The sequence below is a fragment of the Acipenser ruthenus genome, chromosome 51, assembly GCF_902713425.1.
Source record: "Acipenser ruthenus chromosome 51, fAciRut3.2 maternal haplotype, whole genome shotgun sequence".
Lineage (NCBI taxonomy): Eukaryota > Metazoa > Chordata > Actinopteri > Acipenseriformes > Acipenseridae > Acipenser > Acipenser ruthenus.
In genome coordinates, this window is record NC_081239.1 from 338605 (window position 1) to 361579 (window position 22975).

At 43.0% G+C, this 22975-nt stretch overlaps 3 protein-coding genes across 3 annotated transcripts in view; 1 reads left to right on the plus strand and 2 right to left on the minus strand.

The window, feature by feature from the left end:
* The window catches only part of LOC131696606 (1-phosphatidylinositol 4,5-bisphosphate phosphodiesterase beta-3-like), a 45936-nt gene extending 42977 nt beyond the window's left edge, over positions 1-2959 (minus strand). The window contains exon 1 of the mRNA XM_059015662.1: positions 2572-2959. Within this exon, the coding sequence (XP_058871645.1) occupies positions 2572-2670 (99 nt within the window). The 5' untranslated portion in view covers positions 2671-2959. The remainder of the gene's footprint in view (positions 1-2571) is intronic.
* The window catches only part of LOC117398547 (pyruvate carboxylase, mitochondrial), a 254983-nt gene that overhangs the window by 36512 nt on the left and 195496 nt on the right, over positions 1-22975 (minus strand). The gene's annotated exons all lie outside the window — the stretch shown is intronic.
* On the plus strand, positions 10467-22897 carry LOC117398546 (protein phosphatase 1 regulatory subunit 14B-like). The gene is made up of 4 exons (XM_059015671.1): positions 10467-11174; positions 21703-21786; positions 22076-22108; positions 22592-22897. The coding sequence occupies exons 1-4, from the start codon at positions 10977-10979 to the stop codon at positions 22658-22660; spliced, it is 384 nt and encodes a 127-aa protein (XP_058871654.1). The 5' UTR covers positions 10467-10976; the 3' UTR covers positions 22661-22897.

Here is a 22975-nt window from a genome sequence, read left to right on the forward strand (position 1 = left end):
GAGTGGGAGGCCCCGGTGCACAACTGAGCAAGAGGACAAATACATTAGAGTGTCTAGTTTGAGAAACAGACGCCTCACAGGTCCTCAACTGGCAGCTTCATTAAATAGTACCCGCAAAACACCAGTCTCAGCGTCAACAGTGAAGAGGCGACTCCGGGATGCTGGCCTTCTAGGCAGAGTTGCAAAGAAAAAGCCATATCTCAGACTGGCCAATAAAAAGAAAAGATTAAGATGGGCAAAAGAACACAGACACTGGACAGAGGAAGATTGGAAAAATGTGTTATGGACAGACGAATCTAAGTTTGAGGTGTTCGGATCACAAAGAAGAACATTCGTGAGACGCAGACCAAATGAAAAGATGCTGGAGGAGTGCTTGACGCCATCTGTCAAGCATGGTGGAGGCAATGTGATGGTCTGGGGGTGCTTTGGTGGTGGTAAAGTGGGAGATTTGTACAGGGTAAAAGGGATCTTGAAGAAGGAAGGCTATCACTCCATTTTGCAACGCCATGCCATACCCTGTGGACGGCGCTTGATTGGAGCCAATTTCCTCCTACAACAGGACAATGACCCAAAGCACAGCTCCAAACTATGCAAGAACTATTTAGGGAAGAAGCAGTCAGCTGGTATTCTGTCTATAATGGAGTGGCCAGCACAGTCACTGGGTCTCAACCCTATTGAGCTGTTGTGGGAGCAGCTTGACCGTATGGTACGTAAGAAGTGCCCATCAAGCCAATCCAACTTGTGGGAGGTGCTTCAGGAAGCATGGGGTGAAATCTTTTCAGATTACCTCAACAAATTGACAACTAGAATGCCAAAGGTCTGCAAGGCTGTAATTGCTGCAAATGGAGGATTCTTTGACGAAAGCAAAGTTTGAAGGACATAATTATTATTTCAATTAAAAATTATTATTTCTAACCTTGTCAATGACTATATTTCCTATTCATTTTGCTATATTTCCTATTCAAACTCATTTCATGTATGTTTTCATGGAAAACAAGGAAATTTCTAAGTGACCCCAAACTTTTGAATGGTAGTGTATATATATATATATATATATATATATACATGAATAAATCAATAATTGTTCATGGTCCTTAAATCACAAAGCGATATTTCAAAAACATGTCAATAAAAATTGAAATTGTATGAATACAGAGTTTAATAATCATAATTTAAAAAAAAAAAAAATACGACTTCAAACTAACAGTGTGTACTGCACATGCGGCCCGAATCACACACAACAGTAGACCCTCCCAAGCGTACAGCATTATTTCAGTCTTTTTTTTTAAACAGGTAGGACTTGTTGGCGGTCCAGTTTTTTTACACGCCCCGCCCCCCCACGTTCAAAGTTGAACTACTCGAGATACCAGACAAGCCCCGCCCCCTCTCAAACCTGCTCGCCGCTGTCACTCCAGAAGTGAAGCGGTTACCCCGCCCCGCCCCCCGTCACGGGGCTTACAGCGATAGGAGGTTATACATGTAAATTATAGAGTTTGATAAAGCTCGTGAATAAAAAGCGGGAAATAAACGTGGAATTAGAGAGAGAGAGAGAGAGAGATTTAAAAAATAAAACAGCTCTCTATCCCAGGTGAGTCAGGATCCAACAGGATAGCCTACTCATCAATCACTAGAAATACTTCATAAAAAGTAATTGAAAAAACGTTTGTAGCTAATTATTAAAACAGTATGGTTTCAGTTTAATTAATTACTTTTCAATATATATACACCTCCAATATTTTGATTCAAACACAGGCTCCCTTGAGAAAGATATGTACAACATATCGAAACATTGGGTAGCTGGCTCTTTGAGCTATATATTAATATATTACGGTAATGTGGGTACACAAAAATGTGAATAACTGATTTTTTAAAAAAAAATCAAGTCCTTTTTTATTATTTTTGGTAGTCTGGTAACATTTTACAAGAAATGTCACGCAATTTTCACAACCAGCTCACCAGTAGGGAATTCAAAATACATACAACTAAACGACATTGTAACAGGGACGCTGTGATACACGACTCCACAAAATCAGACTGCATTTATTCACAGGGATATCCAAACCAGACGAGGAGAAAAGGACAGCAACGAGCTAATAATTACCGAGCCCAAAATCAATCAAATACGAAGCAAGAAACTCGAGGAAGACTTTGACGACAAAAACAGTGAAGTAAAACAGACGAGCCGTACAACGTTGTTAGGAATTAATATACATTTTATAGGTGCGGGTTTTTTTTTTTTTAAGTAAACGCTATAAAAATAAATACAGGCACGTTGAATTCCTGTCCGACAACATCCGTGCAGGTTACTTAACAATTAAGCCACAAAGCGCGTCTATGTTATTTGTGTAAAGTTATCAATACATCATTAAACAAATCATTAAACAAATATCTTAAACAAAACAAACAGAAATATCTTCGATGTGCATAGTGCACAGAAGCAACTGCACGGAGAAACTGAGCTATACAGAACAGAGGAGCAAAATCGCATCAATAATAATAATAATAATAATAATAATAATAATAATAATAAGAATAATATGAATTGAGTTTTTAAATAGTTTTTTGACCAACCTCGTCCCATTGTATGAACTTGCTCCCTTTTTTTAGGATTTCGTGAACAGAGACGGGTTTCAGTTGGAGAGCGTGAACTCCCGGGCGCGCCCCGGCCATGGCAGCGCTGTCGGCGGGGTAGGAGATCCCTCACGCCCCGGTGTGAGCTCGGAACGCGGACCGGAGACGGTTTTAAAGTTCCAGGTGAAAAAAAAAAAAAAAAAAGTCGGCGGGCGGGCGGGTGTTCTGCGAATCCTCGACTTTATTCCATGTTTCTCGGCTGGTTTTGTTGGCAGGAGTAGAGCGAGAGAGCGGATCAATGCTCGCTGTCAATCGGAGCTATCCACAGCCAAGAGGCGGACCTCTCTGTATGAACTAGATAATAACACAAGCACTGTCTGAAGTTTCTTAAAGGAACAGTTTTGTCGAAACTCCCTGGGCTACATTAGTAAGCAGTTTACTTTTTTTTTTTTTTTTTTTTAACACATGCATAGTCTTTAACCATTTATTTGCAATAGTATTTTAAGGACCTGTACTTTGCATTCAACAGTATACTATTTTATACAACATTTTGCATTGTACTGCGTTGCAAAGTTGTGTGATATTTTTTTCAATGAAAATGACCCTTTTTTTTGTTCATGTTGAATTTACAAAGATATATAGTCTAGGGCAGCAGTGTGGAGTAGTGGTTAGGGCTCTGGACTCTTGACCGGAGGGTCGTGGGTTCAATCCCAGGTGGGGGACACTGCTGCTGTACCCTTGAGCAAGGTACTTTACCTAGATTGCTCCAGTAAAAAACCCAACTGTATAAATGGGGAATTGTATGTAAAAATAATATCTTATAACAATTGTAAGTCGCCCAGGATAAGGGCGTCTGCTAAGAAATAAATAATAATAATTTACTTATTTTTTTCTGGAAATAGACCTTTTTTAAAAAGTTTGCCACAGTAATAAAACAGCATAGCATGGTAAAGCATAGGCAAGCATTGTAAAGAATAGCGAGGTATAGTACATCATGTTTATAAGCATGGCAAACCAGAGTAAACTATGTTAAATTGGGTAGTATAATCATTGGAAAAAACCACGTTAAAACTGCAAAGATAGCGTGGTCGACTTTGATGAGGGGCGTGTTGTAAATAATCCGAATACTATAAGTTTTTCAACGCGAAATCGGACTCAAGTGTGCCAAACAGGAATGGCATGCTTGGTGAGAGGTGTGGTCATCGCTGGCCAGCACATTGCTCGCCCGGGGCAGTGCGTGTATAATGAGGCCGGCGTCTAAACAGCTACGTTACCCAGTAAACAATTCTGCATCATCCTGAGAGCTTCCATACTCTCTCAGCTCGTATGGGGCCTCCTGTTGGATAAACCTTGTAACTGCACCCCGACTTTGTCAGCTATTTGTATCCGACGCCGAGGAAGCGAAAGAGAAATTCAAAAAGAGAAATTCGAGTCTGTTTGGTTTTGCAATACTGATAATATTACACAGGAAACTTTCGAATTGGACTGATAAGGTTAACTGAGTCTTTTTTAAAAAAAAATAAGTTTAAAACCACGCCTCTCTAGAGCTGTCTAACATGTCTTTCCTCCGTGAGAACAGCTGGTAAACCCGAGTGTAACCTTTTAATCTGTCCCCCCCTGCAACACGCTTGCAGCTCCGAGTGGATGTAATAGGCGCACCATAAGAAATATCCGGCAGAACATGTGCTTTTTTAATTCTGTTAATTATCCTGTGCTCTCTGGTTAATCTTTATTGTTTTATTGATCACAATGGAAAATGGTTCAGTGTGTACCCAGCGTTATACATTTTCATCCTGTATCTAAACTGCCTTTCTGATAAGCGCGTTTTTTTTTTTTTTTTTTTTTTACGGCTTGGGTGTAAAGGTCAGAGAACAAATATCATGTAGGTTTAAAAAATAATAATAAAACAAATCGTCCTTCTTCCGCAGACGTAATCTGCAATCTGTAGCACGGCACTGTGACAGCGTAACATTTTACAACAGAGATGAAAGTCTGTGGCGCGTACTTTCACCACTGAAGGCCACTAGACTGGCCTTGCTGGCGAGGTTTCTACTGGAGTCAATAAAAACACCTTCTGTCACACGGAAAAATGCATGGATGCTTTTGTGTTCCATATTGTGACCTCTCTGATAATAATAATAATAATAATAATAATAACAAGCTGTTTAGAAAGGCTCTTTGTGCACCGATTCTTCTCGGCTCTATTCAGCGGGAGCGCTGACTCACAAAGAAGCTTTGTCTGAGATTGAGGGCAGCTTCGCGGATCAAAGAAGAGGGACTGGAGAGGAGAGGCTGTCAGCAAAGATAAGCAAGCAAGTTTGAAGCTGCAGCCCCCAAAAATACCATTAGAAATGCTTAGCAAAGTGTAGTAAAGCACAGTGAAAGCACGGTAAAGCAAAGGGAAGCATTGTAAAGCACAGAGAGGTCTGGTAAAGCATAGGGAAGCATTGTAAAGCACAGAGAGGTCTGGTAAAGCATAGGGAAGCATTGTAAAGCACAGAGAGGTCTGGTAAAGCACAGGGAAGTATTGTAAAGCACAGAGAGGTCTGGTAAAGCATAGGGAAGCATTGTAAAGCACAGAGAGGTGTGGTAAAGCATAGGGAAGCATTGTAAAGCACAGAGAGGTCTGGTAAAGCATAGGGAAGCATTGTAAAGCACAGAGAGGTCTGGTAAAGCATAGGGAAGCATTGTAAAGCACAGAGAGGTCTGGTAAAGCATAGGGAAGCATTGTAAAGCACAGAGAGGTCTGGTAAAGCATAGGGAAGCATTGTAAAGCACAGAGAGGTCTGGTAAAGCATAGGGAAGCATTGTAAAGCACAGACAGACACACTTTATAGCAAGCATGAATTCTCATTTTAAGGACACTAGGTTAAAAAAAAAAAGTTATCAGTTTGCTTCACTTGACTTACAGGCAGTTAACAGCTTCCTTGGCCGTCATCTTACTGGCTGCCAAGCATGTCAGTCATCAGCGGGAAGCAGCTGGTTGGTTGCTGACAGGAAAGCAGACCCCGGAAGGGGGTCGGGACAATTCCACTCTGTCAGATATCACGACGATTTCATATTAAAATACATGTTAGCTAAAACCTGTGTTTATGTGAAAACTGCTCCTTTGAGACCTATAGAGTACATGGGGGGGAATGAAAAGTGATTTGGAGTGAAGAGAATTGAGGATCTAGCGCTAAGCGGTGAACGCACTTCTTAGTCAATAAAAGGAACTTCTTGTTGGTGGGTTCAATTAAGGAGTAATGTTACTGCTGGATTACTGAAGCGAATGCAGGCAGAGAACAGGAAGCAGCGACTGAACCGCGATAGCTCGGCTCTGTGCTGGGAACAGACTGCAGCCCCAGCCGGTGCTGATAAGAGAGACGGCCGGTTCGGTCTTGTCGCCAGTTCGTTCTTCGCGAGGGGAGTGGGTTGCTTTGCAGTAGCCACTCGCTGAAATACAGAAGCACAGATAGAAATTTAAAATCTGTATTAATCTTATGTGTTTGGGCATAGAGACTGATCGCCTAAGAGAAAGGGAGCTCCCTCCAGTCCAGGACAGGCTTGAGGCATGGAGACTGAACTGCTCCCTCCCTCCCTCCCCTTAAGAGAAAGGGTGCTCCCTCCAGTCCGGGGCAGGATTGATGCACGGAGACTGAACTGCTCCCTCACCCCCCTAAGAGAAAGGGTGCTCCCTCCAGTCCAGGACAGGCTTGAGGCATGGAGACTGAACTGCTCCCTCACCCCCTAAGAGAAAGGGTGCTCCCTCCAGTCCAGGGCAGGCTTGAGGCATGGAGACTGAACTGCTCCCTCCTTCCCTCACCCCCCTAATAGAAAGGGTGCTCCCCCTGCAGTCCAGGGCAGGCTATAACCAATCTTTTCCCCATGGTTATACTATGCATTTACCATAGTTTTTGAAGACATTGAAAAAAAAAAATCTAGTTTTAAAACGTTTGTCGTTGAAATGCATTAAGTTCCTTATTTATTTATTTATTTATTTATTTTGTATTTCTAAATGGTTATCAGGTTTACAGTCTTGTTTTTGTTGCCGTTGTTTTTTTTCAGAAATTCACACGCTGTTCTTGAGTTGCAGATAACTAATACAAACAGATAAAGAACCAATGAAGGACGCATGGTTGTTATTGAAAGAACAATTAACAAGCACAGACTGCCACCTAGTGGATACAAGTGGCATAACAGCTCATTGTTTTTCTTTTTTTACGGCTAATTTGTTATTTTTTTATTTATTTATTTATTTATGTATTTATTTTTAAGAATTTGTCATCTACATGTTATTTTAATTTTTTCTTTAACTCTCCTGTCATGATAACCGACTCTAATTTGATTAAGTCTAAATAGGATGTAGGATCCTTGAAATGTATTTTTGTTTACGACTGCAAGTCGCCCTGGATAAGGGCGTCTGCTAAGAAATAAATAATAATAATAATAATAATAATAATAATAATAATAATAATAATAATAATAATAATAATAATAATAATGGGTTAAGAACGAGTCCACAGCTGCAGTTTTTTATATTTACCGCTAGAGGGTGCTCTTGTCTCACTATTGAGACTACAGACATGCAGCCCGAAATGAACTGTGATCTTACCGCTGCAGCACGACCACGGGGGCGTGACGGGGGCGTGACAATTGCAACTGACCAGAGGCAACTGGAAATTATGCTCGTTTGTATTTCAGATAAAATCTTGTATGCCTGCTCGTTCCCTTCACAGATATTGTTACATCCAGTATCACGTTCGAGCACAATGCCAGGCTTCATTATCTATAATTGAACTGAACTTCAGAATTCTACTTTTTTTTTTTTTGTAAAACCAGTTTAACCGGTTGCTCAGCTAGTTAGAAGACTCCTCCCTTTGAAAAAGCTTACCTCTCTGTGCTTTGCAATGCTTCCCTATGCTTTACCAGACCTCTCTGTGCTTTACAATGCTTCCCTATGCTTTACCACACCTCTCTGTGCTTTACAATGCTTCCCTATGCTTTACCAGACCTCTGTGCTTTACAATGCTTCCCTATGCTTTACCAGACCTCTCTGTGCTTTACAATGCTTGCCTATGCTTTACCAGACCTCTCTGTGCTTTACAATGCTTCCCTATGCTTTACCAGACCTCTCTGTGCTTTACAATGCTTCCCTATGCTTTACCAGACCTCTCTGTGCTTTACAATGCTTCCCTATGCTTTACCAGACCTCTCTGTGCTTTACAATGCTTCCCTATGCTTTACTAGACCTCTCTGTACTTTACAATGCTTCCCTATGCTTTACCACACCTCTCTGTGCTTTACAATGCTTCCCTATGCTTTACCACAGCTCTCTGTGCTTTACAATGCTTCCCTGTGCTTTACCAGACCTCTCTGTGCTTTGCAATGCTTCCCTATGCTTTACCAGACCTCTCTGTGCTTTACAATGCTTCCCTATGCTTTACCATGCCTCTCTGTGCTTTACAATGCTTCCCTATGCTTTACTATACCTCTGTGCTTTACGGTTTGGTATTATATCACAAATTAACGGCTACTTAGCTCTGACGTCACCACGGCACGAATGAGCAGCTTGTCAATCGAGCCTGACAGAGGGTTAGGCTTAGCAACGAGCCTCGGATACAGGCTGGCACTGGTCTTTTCCGTTTATAATCCCGGTGCTTTACCCCGGAGAACCGCCTGGCATTCACCTCGGCACCACAAACACCGTACCCTTCCTATCGATGTATAATTCTGCATCGCGTCCCGTGCGCTGCTGTTGCCATTGCACTCGCTGTCATTGGGAAAGGGAAAGGTCCATCGACAGCGAGCGAGTGAGCAGAAGACGGAGCGCGGTGTTTTTGCAGGGTTGACTGGAGACAGCTTGTATGTAGGTCAAGCTGCGAGGATGTCCTTTCTCTCTCTCTCTCGCTCTCTCTCTCTCTCAATCTATAATATGCTTTACCAGACCTCTCTGTGCTTTACAATGCTTCCCTATGCTTTACCACACCTCTCTGTGCTTTACAATGCTTCCCTATGCTTTACCAGACCTCTCTGTGCTTTACAATGCTTCCCTATGCTTTACCAGACCTCTCTATTCTTTATACAATGCTTTGCAATGCTTTACCGTGCTTTACTACACTTTGCTGTGTTTTTACTGTTATCAGGGATACAGGGCTCCTGACCTATCCGTTGGTCAGCGGTGAGTTCAGCATTGCTTTGAAAGCTGGCTCCGCACTCTGACTGTGAAGTTGCCGCGGGGAGTTTAGAAGGAGGCGGTGGGAGAGGCTGGGGGCGTGGTACAATCTCCATCACTCTGACCAGGGTCTAGGACAGCAGGCAGGCGAGAGGCTGCCATCACCCCCCCCCCCCCCCCCCCCCAACATTGACTTTCTCTTCAATAAAGCTAATACGTCACCTGCATACCCTGATATTTCATCAATTACCTGTCTTCTATCATACTGTATTCTGTGCCTTCATACGATTCTTTACTGCTGCACAGATGCTTCGATCATAATTTGTCCATTTTATTAACTATCCATATCGTGTATATCTACACACATACACACACACGCACGCACACGCACACACACTCACACACGCACGCACGCACACACACTCTCACACACGCACACACACACGCGCACACACACTCCCACACGCACACACACGCACACACACTCACACGCACACTCACACACACACTCACACACGCACGCACGCACACACACTCACACTCACACGCACGCACACACACTCACACTCACACGCACGCACGCACACACGCTCACACACACACACACACGCACGCACACACACTCACACACGTTTCCCAGCAATTATAAACAGAAAACGCGGTATGTGAACAGATCAATAATATTTCAGCAGGTATCAACCATTAATAACAAACAGCTTTCCAATAGATATCGGTAATGATTGATCACATCAAACAGTGATTCAGCAGGCATCGGCAATCATTAATATCGATTATCAATAATTGATACTAACAGACTCCGGCAATTTAGTACATTTAAGAAAAGAAAACGTCAAAAAAGAATTGCTTTCCAATACAACAGAGACAATGTTGCTTTATCTAAATTATTCGTTTCTCTCTTTTGAAATAACAAGTCGAACTTCTTTCGGTTGTCATTTTTATAGAAGGCGGGGTCGCTTCTGGTCAGTAGCGTTTTCTGTCTCTTGCATTGTTTCAGGAGAGGAACTTGTCACCCCTCGCTTAACCAGAACAATGAAAACTGTCTAAACGCGCTTCACGGAGCAACAGACTCCCGGGATGAGACTCGTAACAGCAACGCCAACCTCCCCCAGGAACATACAGCCCAGCTTGCTGCGTCGGTCACCACAGCCTGGTCACTTTGTAAGGGTTTTAAAGCGCCTCCGTGGCTTCAGCAGAGCTCTCGGTATCATGTCTAGACTGCCAACGCATCTCTCCAGATTGCAACCAATAACCTGCCCCCACTGAAACACGCTGCCCTCTAGCGGGAGCAAGAAGCAGCACACCGAACACAAAGAGATATTTTTCAGATCCGCCTCACTCAAGACTTTTGCACTCATTTCTATGAAGATGTGAGTTTTGAAGTAATTCATTTTGAATTCCGCCCGTGTTAATTCGTGTGGATTCGCTTACACCTGCCATATCACTGTCAACAGCAGCCGCCAGACCAAACAGATACAGGACCTTCAATACCTCTTGGGGTCACAGGTCAGAGTAAAAGGTGTTGTTCAGTTGTGATCCCCGCACTATAGTCAACATGTCCACTAAAACCATTTTGCGCCGTTGGATCAGCGCCCGCTATCACGCTGCTACACGACATTTGCATAACGGATTATTAATCAGTTCGGCGATCGGTTTAGGCAAAATTGTGGGCTTTGAATTTCACCTCCACCCGCGTGTATATCTCTTTAAGAGCTCGGCTTTTTTGGCTCTTCCTGGGGGGGTAGTTGGGGTGTGTGTCATGAAAGATTAGGGAGGAAGGAGAGAGAGAGAGAGAGACACTGCTGTCTGGTGTTCACTGACTTACAAAGAGGGGACGTAAAGCAGACTGATCAATTACAATGCTGGCGCATAGTTTATGTTATAACCGTAGAAAATAAAATAGCGGCGAAACAGGCTCTATAGAAAGAGACAGAGGAGGCTGGGTGTCCTTTATTTAAAACGACCACGAAAAGAAGATACAGCCATAAATGCCGTTATTCTTTTAAATAACTGACAAAGAAACAAAGGCGCTACTATATCCTATTGATGTTTCTGCACAGTTGACCTCTGAAAAGGTTGTCGGCTAGTTCAGTCTTGTTTGCGTCTTTTGTATTTAATTGACTAGACTTAGCGCACGATTTCTTTTTTTTTATTTTTTAAAAACCGGATTTGAAGTTTCCCGTCCTGAACGGAGCGGCGTTACAGACAAATACTAGAACCGACCGAAGGGAGCATGGCAGCAATAACCAGCCCGGAATCTAGTCCCCAACCCCGGGTATACTTCCAGACGCCGCCGGGGAGCGAGCAGACAGAAATACCCGTTCGGAAACAAGGGAGGGTGACGGTGAAATACGACAGGAAAGAACTCCGAAAGAGGCTCAATTTGGAAGAATGGATCATTAACAGACTAACGGAGCTGTACGGCTGTGAGGTATGTGCGCTGGTTTTAGTGGTTCATTGTAAATCACGCATTGGGAGATGGCAGCTTTAAATGAATACCGCGGTCTGTGCACGAAACGATTAGGCTAATTCTATAGCCATGTCGCGTACGTGTACGGCTAGATTAGTTGGTAACACAGTTAGCCGACGCGTGGGTAGCGCGGTTGTAGGTACGCTTCGGCTGAACAGCTTACCTATGAAGGTGTAAACTTGATTTGATGAAAGTTAACGCGTTTTATTACCCCGAGTTATCAAACAAAAACCATGTAACGGCCAGCGTGCTGCTGTGTCTCGGCGTGTAACTTTACTGATTGAAATTCACGTCCGCAACGAGAATAAACCAAGTTAATTATCGTTAAACAATAAATAAACAGGGAAACTGTGTTGTTATGAGAAGTTTCAATGTGTATTTTTCATGACAATGTGTTTGAACGCAGGTTGCAACGTCTTACGTGTAACTTTAATATTAATTATGCAAATATATGGACTGTATTTCCTATTATGGGATGGCTTCCACACTCCCCGCAGTTTCTCTAAACTTAATTAGCCCTGAACAGGCAGTTTAACTTAATTGAGCTTAAAGTCCTGTTTAACTTAATTGAACTTAAAGTCCAAATAATTGAAAGCGTGTCGCCTCATTTCATATTTCATCTACATTATAAACCGTAAACACTATCAAGTGTTTGTGCTGTCATCGATTTTTTTCACTATTTTAATTGCTTTTCAAAATAAGTCGAAACACATTTTAAATTTAATTGTTCTGTTCGTTTACTGATTACTGATTATACCCAATGAATACAATTCTAGCTCCGGTAAAGCACACGAAAAAAAAACACCGGCAAACTCTTTCGTTCTCATGACCTAGATCAAATGTTCACCTGCCTGGTTTGACACAGCAGTGTTAGAGCAGAATAATACAAACATTATTCCCCTCTGTGAACCACCCCAGTGGACCGGGATTTGAGTTAACACCGGTATGAGACGTCCTTTGCTCACACCTCCTCCTCCTCGCTGAGTTATCGTCTGTTCCTGCGAATATTTGATAGGTAAATAATACAGGTCGTTAACAGGAAATAAGGACTCCAGACTCACAAGGTGTTATATTGGATTTGTCAGTCAGTGTGTGTGTGTGTGTGTGTTTCACTGAGTTTTGTGAATTTTTAAAGCGGTAGACTCACAAACATTATTATTATTATTATTATTATTATTATTATTATTATTATTATTATTAATTTCTTAGCAGACGCCCTTATCCAGGGCGACTTACAGTCGTAAACAAAAATACATTTCAAGAATCACAGTACAAGTAATAATACAATTAAGAGCAAGATAAATACATGTCCGGGTTAACGCTGAAATACCATTGGTACTTGTTTGTGAAATTCCTCGTCCGTTGTTTTTATTTATTTGTTTATTTATTTATTTATTTATTTTTTCCACACTTTCTTTGGAAGTCCGGCCTTGTCAGACCGGTTTGTTTACATCCTGCCCGCTTTCGCTTTTTCCCTCCCTATAGTCTGCAACTACGTCCGTTGCAGGGATGGGAATAAGACTCCCGTTGCACAGCAGTTTTTCACCCATTCCAGGTTTTACTACGAACTTGATTAGCCACAGTGTCTATAGCTAACAAGCTCAGGTGTGTCTGATTTTAAACTCCTAATAAAAAAAACAAAACATGAATGGATCAGTGCTGTAGGTAGATTATTGAAATGATCAGGAGCCAGGAGTCTGAGCAGGGTTAGAAACTCACACTAGCCCTGCTGCTGCTGCACCCAGTCCTGGGGTTCAGAGCTCCCCTCAATGAAGTCTAGTATTATTATTATTAATATTGAAATGATCAGGAGCCAGGAGTTTGAGCAGGGTTACAAACTCACACTAGCCCTGCTGCTGCTGCTGCTGCACCCAGTCCTGAACTCCCCTCAGTGAAGTCTAGTATTATTATTAGACAGGGTCTGGGTGGAGGTTGAATTGGTTCAATTAAACTATTTAGAACAGGGTTGGAACAAAGACCAGGAGTGGAACAATCAGCTTGACTCGCCCCTGAGTTACGCACTCAAGCCCAGCTTACATGTGGAAACCCTTTTCTCTGGAAACATGTTTCCTCGTGTCTGCTGGGCTTAAGGGAGGAGAAATTTCTTTCTCATCAGACTCCTGTCCATTTGAGTAAGCTACTTCGTTCAAGGTGGATCCGAAAGCCAGGACTGGGCGCCACTGGAACGGGAGTTGCTGATTTTCAGTATTAAAATGAGAGAATTGTTTTGCGTTGTGCAGTAGTTATATGTGGGTCACCAGCAGGACCGGATGTAAGTGTGGCTGGAGTTTCGTTTGTTTTATTTTTCCACTCTGTGCTGTCGCTTCATATTCAGACAAGACTCTCCCTTTAAGGGGGGGGGGACCTTCACAAAGTGACCTTTTATCTTCTTAAAGATATACTTTCTATACATTTTAAGAATCCTTTGCTGGAAACGCAACAATGATAAACACAGTCATTATTAATCAGGATGCCTTTGATTTTTGCTTCGATTTAAAAAAACAAAAAACAAAAAAACAAAAATTAAACCTAAATTTTAAAAAAATTACCCATTGATCGATTGAATTGAAACAATTATTATTATTATTATTTATTTCTTAGCAGACGCCCTTATCCAGGGCAACTTACAATTGTTACAAGATATCACATTATTTTTACATACAATTCCCATTTATACAGTTGGGTTTTTACTGGAGCAATCTAGGTAAAGTACCTTGCTCAAGGGTACAGCAGCAGTGTCCCCCACCTGGGATTGAACCCACGACCCTCCGGTCAAGAGTCCAGAGCCCTAACCACTACTCCACACTGCTGATCTATCTATCTATCTATCTATCTATCTATCTATCTATCTATCTATCTATCTATCTATCTATCTATCTATCTATCTATCTATCTATCTATCTATCTATCTATCTATCTATCTATCTGTCTATCTGTCTATCTGTCTATCTATAATCAGAATTTGCAAGTGCACAAAAAGTTTTACCATCATAAATTCTAATCTTTGAAAACCTATCCATTTTTTTCCCCAGAGGTATCTGTCTGAAAGCCTGACTCTCTTTGTTGCTGATCTAAAGCCCAGCACATGGTGAGAACACATGTCTGTGACTACATTCCTGAGGGAAAGACTCATTGCAAGCCCTCCAGTGAGTGGGGAGGTGATGTGTGCATTACTAACACAGCTGTGATACGTCCACTCTCAGCCTTGCCAGCGTACAGCTAGGGCCAAAACTTTTGCATCCGGTTGCATAGCAGTTGGCGTTGTGGTTTTGCTCTGAGTTTAATAAGACACACCTGAGCTTGTTGCCTATGCAGCTGTGGCCAAAAGTGTAGCATTACCTAGAATTTTAGGATTGAGACATGCATGTAAAAACTATATGAATTTATATACTTTTATTTAACGTTGTGTAATCAAAGAAACTACAAAATGATATTGCAAAAAAAATATAAGCAGATTTTGAAATGTCACGTTTTTTAAATTCAGTTTTTCAGTTAAGTATATGGGAAAACTACACAGTTGCTGTGTTGTAATTCAGTATGTTGGAAATCAATTGCAAGGCTGTTGCATTCCCTTGATATTAAGTGGGGTGTGATATTAACCAACGTGATATTATCAGGCGCTTCCATTTCTCCAGTCTTGCAAAGCAGGCAAACAGAGCAGGGAAAAGTACTCGATCCTAAAGCCATCTGTAGTTTTAGAGTTTCAATGGTCTGTTTTGTGTTAAAGGAAGCATGCCTTGTTGACAGGGAGGAGAGGATGGAGAGGGTTACTGAGCAGGATGTGGGTTATGGGGGGATGGCAGGGCAGAGCAAACGCAGACAGATGCACTGATCCTCAGCTGCATAACCCTCCTCTATATAATACTGCCTCTCCCCAATGCCTACAGCCAGCCCCAGAGCTCCAACCCATCTATATGAAGAACCTCTTGGCCATTTGTCATGAAACTGGGTATTCAAATTATTCAGCGTTAGTTATTGAGGGACGTTACATTTTGGGATTACTGCAAATGGCAGCTGTCTGTCTGCCCACAGGTCTGTCCATCTGCATGACACACGTTTTTGCTTGCATCTGGACAAGCACTTACCCAATTGTGATTATTATTATTTAGTCATTTAGCAGACGCTTTTATCCAAAGCGACTTGCAGAGACTAGGGGGGGTGAACTATGCTTCATCAACAACTGCTGCTGCTGCTGCTGCTGCAGAGTCACTTCCAATAGGACCTCAGTTTGTTTTACGTCTCATCCGAAGGACGGAGCACAAGGAGATGAAGTGACTTGCTCAGGGTCACACACACACACACAGGGAGTCAGTGGCTGAGCTGGGATTGAACCTCCTGGTAAGAAGCCCCTTTCTCTAACCACTAGCCCACCAAGCCTCAATACGACACCCGACTAGCATAGCAGCCTATATATATATATATATATATTACCTGTGATGGTCCAGTTGTTGGTTTCCTGAGATGTTCCAGTTGGTCCCAGCACTTTGCTCTGTACAGTAATGGAATAGTTTGGGTGGGGGGGGGGGGGGGGTGTGTATCTAGTCATTTTTCTTCTGCATAGCAGACAAACCAGACGTATTGTGACATCCCGACTGCGCACAGTTGGCGTCGTTCCTTCCCTCTGCAAGATGCTAAATTTGCCAAGTCTTGCATGATTGCTTGGCGCACGTTTTCTAGGCTGCCGTTTGCCAGCCTGCTTTCTTTTCCATTTTTTAAAGGGGACACGGTAAGAAATCGCATGGCAAAGATCCGCCCCTTCCTCCCTGTTGTACATGGAGTCGTGCAATCAGGGGAGCGCAGGGGTCCCCGAGGGTCTCCCCTGGTAAAGGCACGGCAGCGTGGTGTGCAGGAGGGAGTCGCACAGTCAGGTGAGCGAAGGGGTCCCCGAGGGTCTCCCCTGGTAAAGGCACGGCCGCATGGTGTGCAGGAGGGGGGAGTCACACAGTCAGGGGAGTGCAGGGGTCCATGAGGGTCTCCCCTGGTAAAGGCACGGCTGCGTGGTGTGCAGGGGGGAGTCACACAGTCAGGGGAGCGCAGGGGTCCCCGAGGGTCTCCCCTGGTAAAGGCACGGCCACGTGGTGTGCAGAGGATGAATCACACAGTCAGGGGAGCGAAGGGGAATACATATGAAAATTCATGTTTGTTACACATTTCGCTCAAAATAAATAAATCACTCACTCAGATAAAACCATACCAGGCTGGGCGTCTTCAATGTATCTAGACAGAAGGAATATTTTATACCCGAAGCAGCAGAAGTCTAATTCGGGTCTCTTCAATATGAATATGAATATTAACTAGTGGTGTTTCACTTGCTTGTCTGACTAATTGAGGGGGAAGTGATTCGGGGGGGGGGGAGGAGGAGGGGGGGAGCATCAATCAAAACGAGCACCACGCTCACACACACTGTGAGAAGCTGCTGTCTCTGCAAGCCTGGCCTTTACTTGCCCAGATTGCTATGCTAATTATTCTAAGCTTGCTTGGCATCTAGCTGATGGGCGTTGGAGAAGGACCATTGAAAACACCCTTTGGAAATTGCCTGCTAATCCTGGATAAGGAAGCAGGTGCTTAAAGCCTGGGAAATTAAAAAAAAAAATGTATCTGACTTTGTGTACGAAGGCTGTGTTTTTTAATTTTTTTTAATTAAATGCATGGGTAATGTTAAACCTGAAGCAGAGTTGCGAAGGTAACTTAAAAATGATTGGAGAGATAAACGCACATGCTTTTATTAAACACGGTCATCCTTGGAAAAGAGGGTAGTTAGCGGTTGGTTGCACTTGGAGTCACAGGCGAATGGCTCAGGATCCTTACCCACTGCTGTGTAACGTGTAGCTTCCTTGTTTCTGAAAGAATAGTGTAAATATATATCACGTTTTGTATACTATTTAATAACATATTTCTTTTTTTAAATCTGTAAAGCGCTTTTGAGGTGTTTCATCGTGAAAGGCGCTATATATGAAATAAGATTGATTTATTTATTAAGGTTATCTGTTCTGTTGGCTACCCCATTCTAAAAGCAGGTCTCTGAATGGATACACAGAGGCTGACTGCAGTTCATTATACTCACTCAGTGAATCGCTCTAGTTGGCGGTGGGTCAATTGTCTGGGAGGCAAGGGGGCTGGGATGTGCTGGGAATGCAGATGGCTTAATGACACTAGTCAAGCCAGGCCTGGAGTCTGATCACACTGGAGTTCCAGTCTGGTGTCAAATAAAGTTCAGTCTCCGTGCCTCAAGCCTGCCCTGGACTGGAGGGAGCACCCTTTCTCTTAGGGGGGTGAGGGAGCAGTTCAGTCTCCATGCCTCAAGCCTGCCCTGGACTGGAGGGAGCACCCTTTCTCTTAGGGGGGTGAGGGAGCAGTTCAGTCTCCATGCCTCAAACCTGCCCTGGACTGGAGGGAGCACCCTTTCTCTTAGGGGGTGAGGGAGCAGTTCAGTCTCCATGACTCAAGCCTTTCCTGGACTGGAGGAACTGTCCTTGGCATCATATATTTGGCCTAGTGTGTCAATCTGCACAGCCAGCTTGCCCTCTCTCTGTGTGTGTGTGTGTGTGTGAGTGTGTAACACTACAGACATGTCCTTTTTTCATGCTGCAGTTTTCTGCTAAGCTCAAGCCTGGTGAGATAATTGCTCATTCATGAACTGACTGTGGATTCACAAAACCTGGAAGGGAAGCACGTGATTGACATGCGGAACAATAAACACGCCCCACCAACTGCTCCGGTTTAAAGGAAAACGGATTCCAAGTAGATGTTGACGATCCTCCACCGCTTCCTGTGTTCCACTTTAATATGACCCTACCTGCCCCAACCGGGTTTCCCGGGGGGGGGGTCCTAATTCCTTAACACTCTAGATTTAAACAGGCGCTTCGCTGCTTCTTTCTAAAAGCATCACCCCCGAGGTAAAGCAGGTGTAGAAACTTATGGGAGAGAAAAACTACGGTCAACCGTGAAGCACGGTAACCTTGGAAAAGAGGGTAGTTAACGGTTGGTTGCACCTGAATGGAGAAACAGCTGAACAACTCATTTCTATTATAATTAGTAAGATAACAGAAACACGCTGTGGTCACCTAGGCTCTGAGCTACTAGACTAGATATGGAGAAGCTCCCAATATCTCCCTCAGGACCATGGGTGTGTCAGTCTGAGGGCTCTCTCTCTCCAGGGAAGGTAATCTCAAGCCTAGCTCTGTTCACACTAGCGCCACGCATTGTATCTGAACAATAGTGTTCAATGTGGAATGTAATGTGGTTATTGGGAACTAATAAATGGTAAGTTAAGATTTGAAACGCGGTCTGGTCTCATCCTTATAGCGTAACAAAGCAGTCAATTCCACGTTGTACTTTAGTAATTCGTAAGCAGTGGTTTAGAGAACGAGAAATGCTGCTTTTCTTTCGTTTGTTTTCAAAGACCTGCCGTTGGAATTATTTAAAGCTGCATCTTGCTTTTGTAGAAATATCAGGTATGTAAACAGCTTATTTACACACTGCGTTTTTTTCCATCCCAGCTGAAGGACTTGTCGTCCGAAACGTCCTGATACAATAACGTTTTTTTCAAATCAATTATTCACATTTTTGTGTTCTTAAATGCCCTTTTCACAGCACTTTTTCAGACTTTCCCTACACGTTGGGATACAAATTGTATTGAGCTTCAAAAAATGAATCCAGGAGTGACTGTTTCCTGGTTCAGATAAGGGCTGGCCTAGTTAGGTGTATTGCTAGGCCCGGTTTCCATGGCAACGTTGCTGGTGTTCCTGTGTGTTTTGGGGCTTGGGGAGTTTTCGCTGTTGACAGCGCAAGGCGAGGGCTCTGTTTTTAGTTTTTCTCCCGTTTTCCCTAACGTAGCCCTGACAGCACCGGAAACTGATTCAGAACAACAACATTTTTTTTTTTTTTTTTAATTGAGAACTGAAGAAAACAAAATAGGCTAAAAGGTGACTTCCTGCCTGCCTGCCTTTGCTTCCTCAATTTTCCTCTTGATGTCTCATTATATGAGAAGGAAGATATCCTGCTCGCTTAGTAATCGAGCTCGGCTTAGTGGTTAGAGGCGAGGACTGGGAGCGAGGCGTCCCAACTGGATTTGAATTCAATAAGCAGCACTGGTTAGCTGTCGTGGTTGGTGATTTGCAATCCCAGCAATAGAGGAACACAGAAGACAGCGTCATGTACAAACACAACAAATTCAGAGTCAAGAGTTGTTCAGCCTCAATCTGCTTGCGTGTTACTACATATGGAGAGATTAATAATAATAATAATCAGTCATTTAGCAGATGCTTTTATCCAAAGCGACTCACAGAGACTAGGGGGGTGAACTCTGCTTCATCAACAACTGCTGCTGCTGCTGCTGCAGAGTCACTTCCAATAGGAGCTTGTTTGTTTTACGTCTCATCCGAAGGACGGAGCACAAGGAGGTGAAGCGACTCGCTCAGGGTCACACACACACACACAGGGAGTCAGTGGCTGAGCCGGGATTTGAACCTCCTGGTATCAAGACCCCTTTTCTTGAACCGCTGGCCCACCGAGCCTCCTATTCTGTAAAATGATCACAAGGCACTGAAAGTCGACCACAGCTTATTTGCTGTGCTGGCTGAAGTCTGGCGTTCGGCACAATGTAATTGAGATTCTGTGCTGCGCTGCGCAGGCAGCACCACCAGCTGTGTGTTGAGGACAGGTGGCTTTTGAAACAGGCTTCCGGGACAACTGTGTGCTTTTATTTTAGGGTTTTCTGGGCTGTGACCGGTTTGGGGCAGCCAAGAAACTTGGGGGCAGAAATACTTTGCAGCTGGGCGTAGCTGTCATTAAGGATTGAGATCAGGTTTATATTGCGTGTTGCTGATGCCACAGGCTACTTCACAGGCTTCCACACGCACTGTACCGCACAGAGGGCAAGCATCCCCACGTGGACTCGCCACGCCACCATACCGAAACACACGGGTCTCAATTGTGCCTCCAAGTTTATTATTATTATTTATTTATTACTTAGCAGACGCCCTTATCCAGGGCGACTTACAATTGTTACAAGATATCACATTATTTTTACATACAGTTACATTATTTAAACAATTACTTATCAATAAGAGACTACTTCCAGTAGAATTTTCCAGCAGCGATTTTTATAAAACCTGGACTGGATCAAACTGCTCTACAATGGGAGTATTATTATTATTATTATTATTATTATTATTATTATTATTATTATTAAGCTTGCAGGATGATTGTAAAACCAGGACTGGATCAAAGTGCTCTACAATGGGAGTATTATTATTATTATTATTATTATTATTATTAAGCTCGCAGGATGATTGTAAAACCCGGACTGGATCAAACTGCTCTGCAGCGGGAGCGTTATCCTTCCTCTGCCTGTGCGGGTAGCAGTTGCAGTGACAGTGTGTTGGGTGTCGGGTACGAGTTGTCAGAGGAAATACAGTTTGTCCTGGGAGTCCGGGGGGGGTGATCAGCCCATCCTGTTGTTTTTAAAGGATCAGGTTTCAGCAGTGAAAGTGCCTCACAGTAGAAACCCCACGGAGGCAGGGGAAGGGAAGCGGAGACGGCCGTACACACGTCTGTCACGCTTCGCATTTCACCGACACGTCTGAAAACCGCTCATCCAGCCGTCCTGAAACTCCGTATTTTAATATTATTTAGCATACGTCCTTGAGAGGATCAGAATCTGGGGATAGCAGTTTCACCCATTCCAGGTTTTGCTTGATTAGCCCCTGCGTGTGTCTTATTAAACTCTTTGTAAAACCAGGAATGGATCAAACTGCTGCGCAACGGGAGTCTGGCTTCCATCCCTGTAATTTGTGCGTTTTGGAAATCGTGGAAATACAAAATAATGTCATATTTCAACACTGTGGTGTTCGTTATAACGCATTGCCTAGCTGAATTTTCTTTTTTTCATGACGCAGGGAAATGAAAGCCACTTATAGACAGAGAGACTCCTGTTTGAGGTCCCGCCCTGGCTAATTTGTACAATTTGAAGCCATAATGGTAGCAAGAGTTTATTTTAAAACGTTTTTTTTGGCCGCCTTGTCAAAACTCGATGACTTTGAAACCTCAGCTACGTGCAGCGCTTTCAGTGCACTGCAGGGCGCCATCTGGTGGACGCTTGAGGAAAGACATCGTGATTCAGGACTACAGTATGAAGCTCCACTTTGAGGCAAAATTTAACCCTGTAATGAACAGGGCGGTGTGTAAAGGGTTAAAATAGATCTCGCGACAACAAACGGCAGTTTACTCTGTGTTTGCAAGCAATTTATTTCCCCAGTCTCTTAAATGCATACCTTTTAATTTAAATTGAGCTGCAGGGGACGACATATAACGCCCGTTGGGTAGCAGTTTGATCCATCCCTGGTTTCGCTTTGAGTTTGATAAGACACACCTGAGCTCCGCCACACCTGAGAGCGCGTGTGCTCGGCTATGCTGCAGCCCTGCACAATGCATTGATTGATCGGGGTTCAATAATGACAGCCCGGGTCTGTGTTCTGTGTCCCGATAGGAGGAAGCGATCCCAGAGCTGGAAATTGATGTTGATGAACTGCTGGATCTACCGAGCGAGGACGACCGCGCCGCCACGGTCAAGGTGGGTCTGCAGCGGCCAGCAGAGGGTGCTCGCACCCGGGACGGATTTTGAGAAACCCTTGCATTAGTCTCCGTTTTAGTTGATCAAAGTGTACAGCTAGGGATCAAAGTTTTGCACGCCCCTATAAAATGAACTCCGATTGCTTTATCAAGTCGAATGAAACCTGCTGGATAATGTTAAGATATTGAGTTACGCACCGCTTAGTAGTTTTCAGTATACTTAACGGAAAACTGACTAATTGAAAAATTTGACATTTGGAAATCTAACTTACTGTGCTACTGTTTTGCAGGAGTTGTTGGTCGACTGTTACAAACCCACTGAAGTAAGTCCATACTATTATTATTATTATTATTATTATTATTATTATTATTATTAACCCCTGAAGCTACACAAGGAATTTAGCTCTTGTTCAAACGGTTTCTTCTTAAAATATATGAGTGACTGAAGTTATCACGAGGAAACTGACATTATATATAAGTATTAATACAATTAAGAGCAAGATAAATACAATGACTTTGGTTCTAGCAAGTACAAGAATATGACAAAATACGATTCAATAACGGAGTAGATAACAGTGTCAGTGATAATTACATCAGGATATGATTAAATACAAAATACTCCAGATTAAACACTTGGCAGATTGCAGTGCTCTAAAGCACAGGATTAAAAATGCAGTAAAATAGGGAGCAGATAAGAGCAAGTAAAGCGCATTTAAGGAAGGGTGATAAAGTGTCCAGTGCAATTAAGGGTGTTTTTATTTTGTATTTTATTATGAATACATTTTTTTTTTTTTTTTTCATTTCAGACTTTCGTGGCCGAGCTGCTCGATCGAATACGAGGGATGCAGAAGCTGACCACGCCCCAGAAGAAATGACGTCGGCCAGGGGGGCGGAGTCCAGCTTTCTATTTTTTAACGTCGAAAGACTTCGTTAGGAAAAAAAAAGTGTCACCCTTTTATTCTAGGTTTTTTGTAATTGCAAGCATGGTTTTTTTAATAAACACATTTTTTTTTTCAAATGTGTTTTATACAATGATGGATGACACGCTGCACAGGGAGTCCCGTTAACCTATTTTGAGGGAGGGGGCCAGCTTTGTGATGTTTTTTTTTTTTTTTTTAAAAGATCCGTGGAATAATTAAAAAACAAAAGAGCAAAGATATTTAAAACACTATTGTTGTTTTTGTTTGTTT

Coding starts and splice junctions, on each gene's coding strand:
- LOC117398546 (XM_059015671.1), top strand. CDS start 10,977: ATGGCAGCAATAACCAGCCCGGAATCTAGTCCCCAACCCCGGGTATAC. Junction 11,175..21,702: donor CGGAGCTGTACGGCTGTGAG/GTATGTGCGCTG, acceptor GTGTCCCGATAG/GAGGAAGCGATCCCAGAGCT. Junction 22,109..22,591: donor ACTGTTACAAACCCACTGAA/GTAAGTCCATAC, acceptor TTTTCATTTCAG/ACTTTCGTGGCCGAGCTGCT.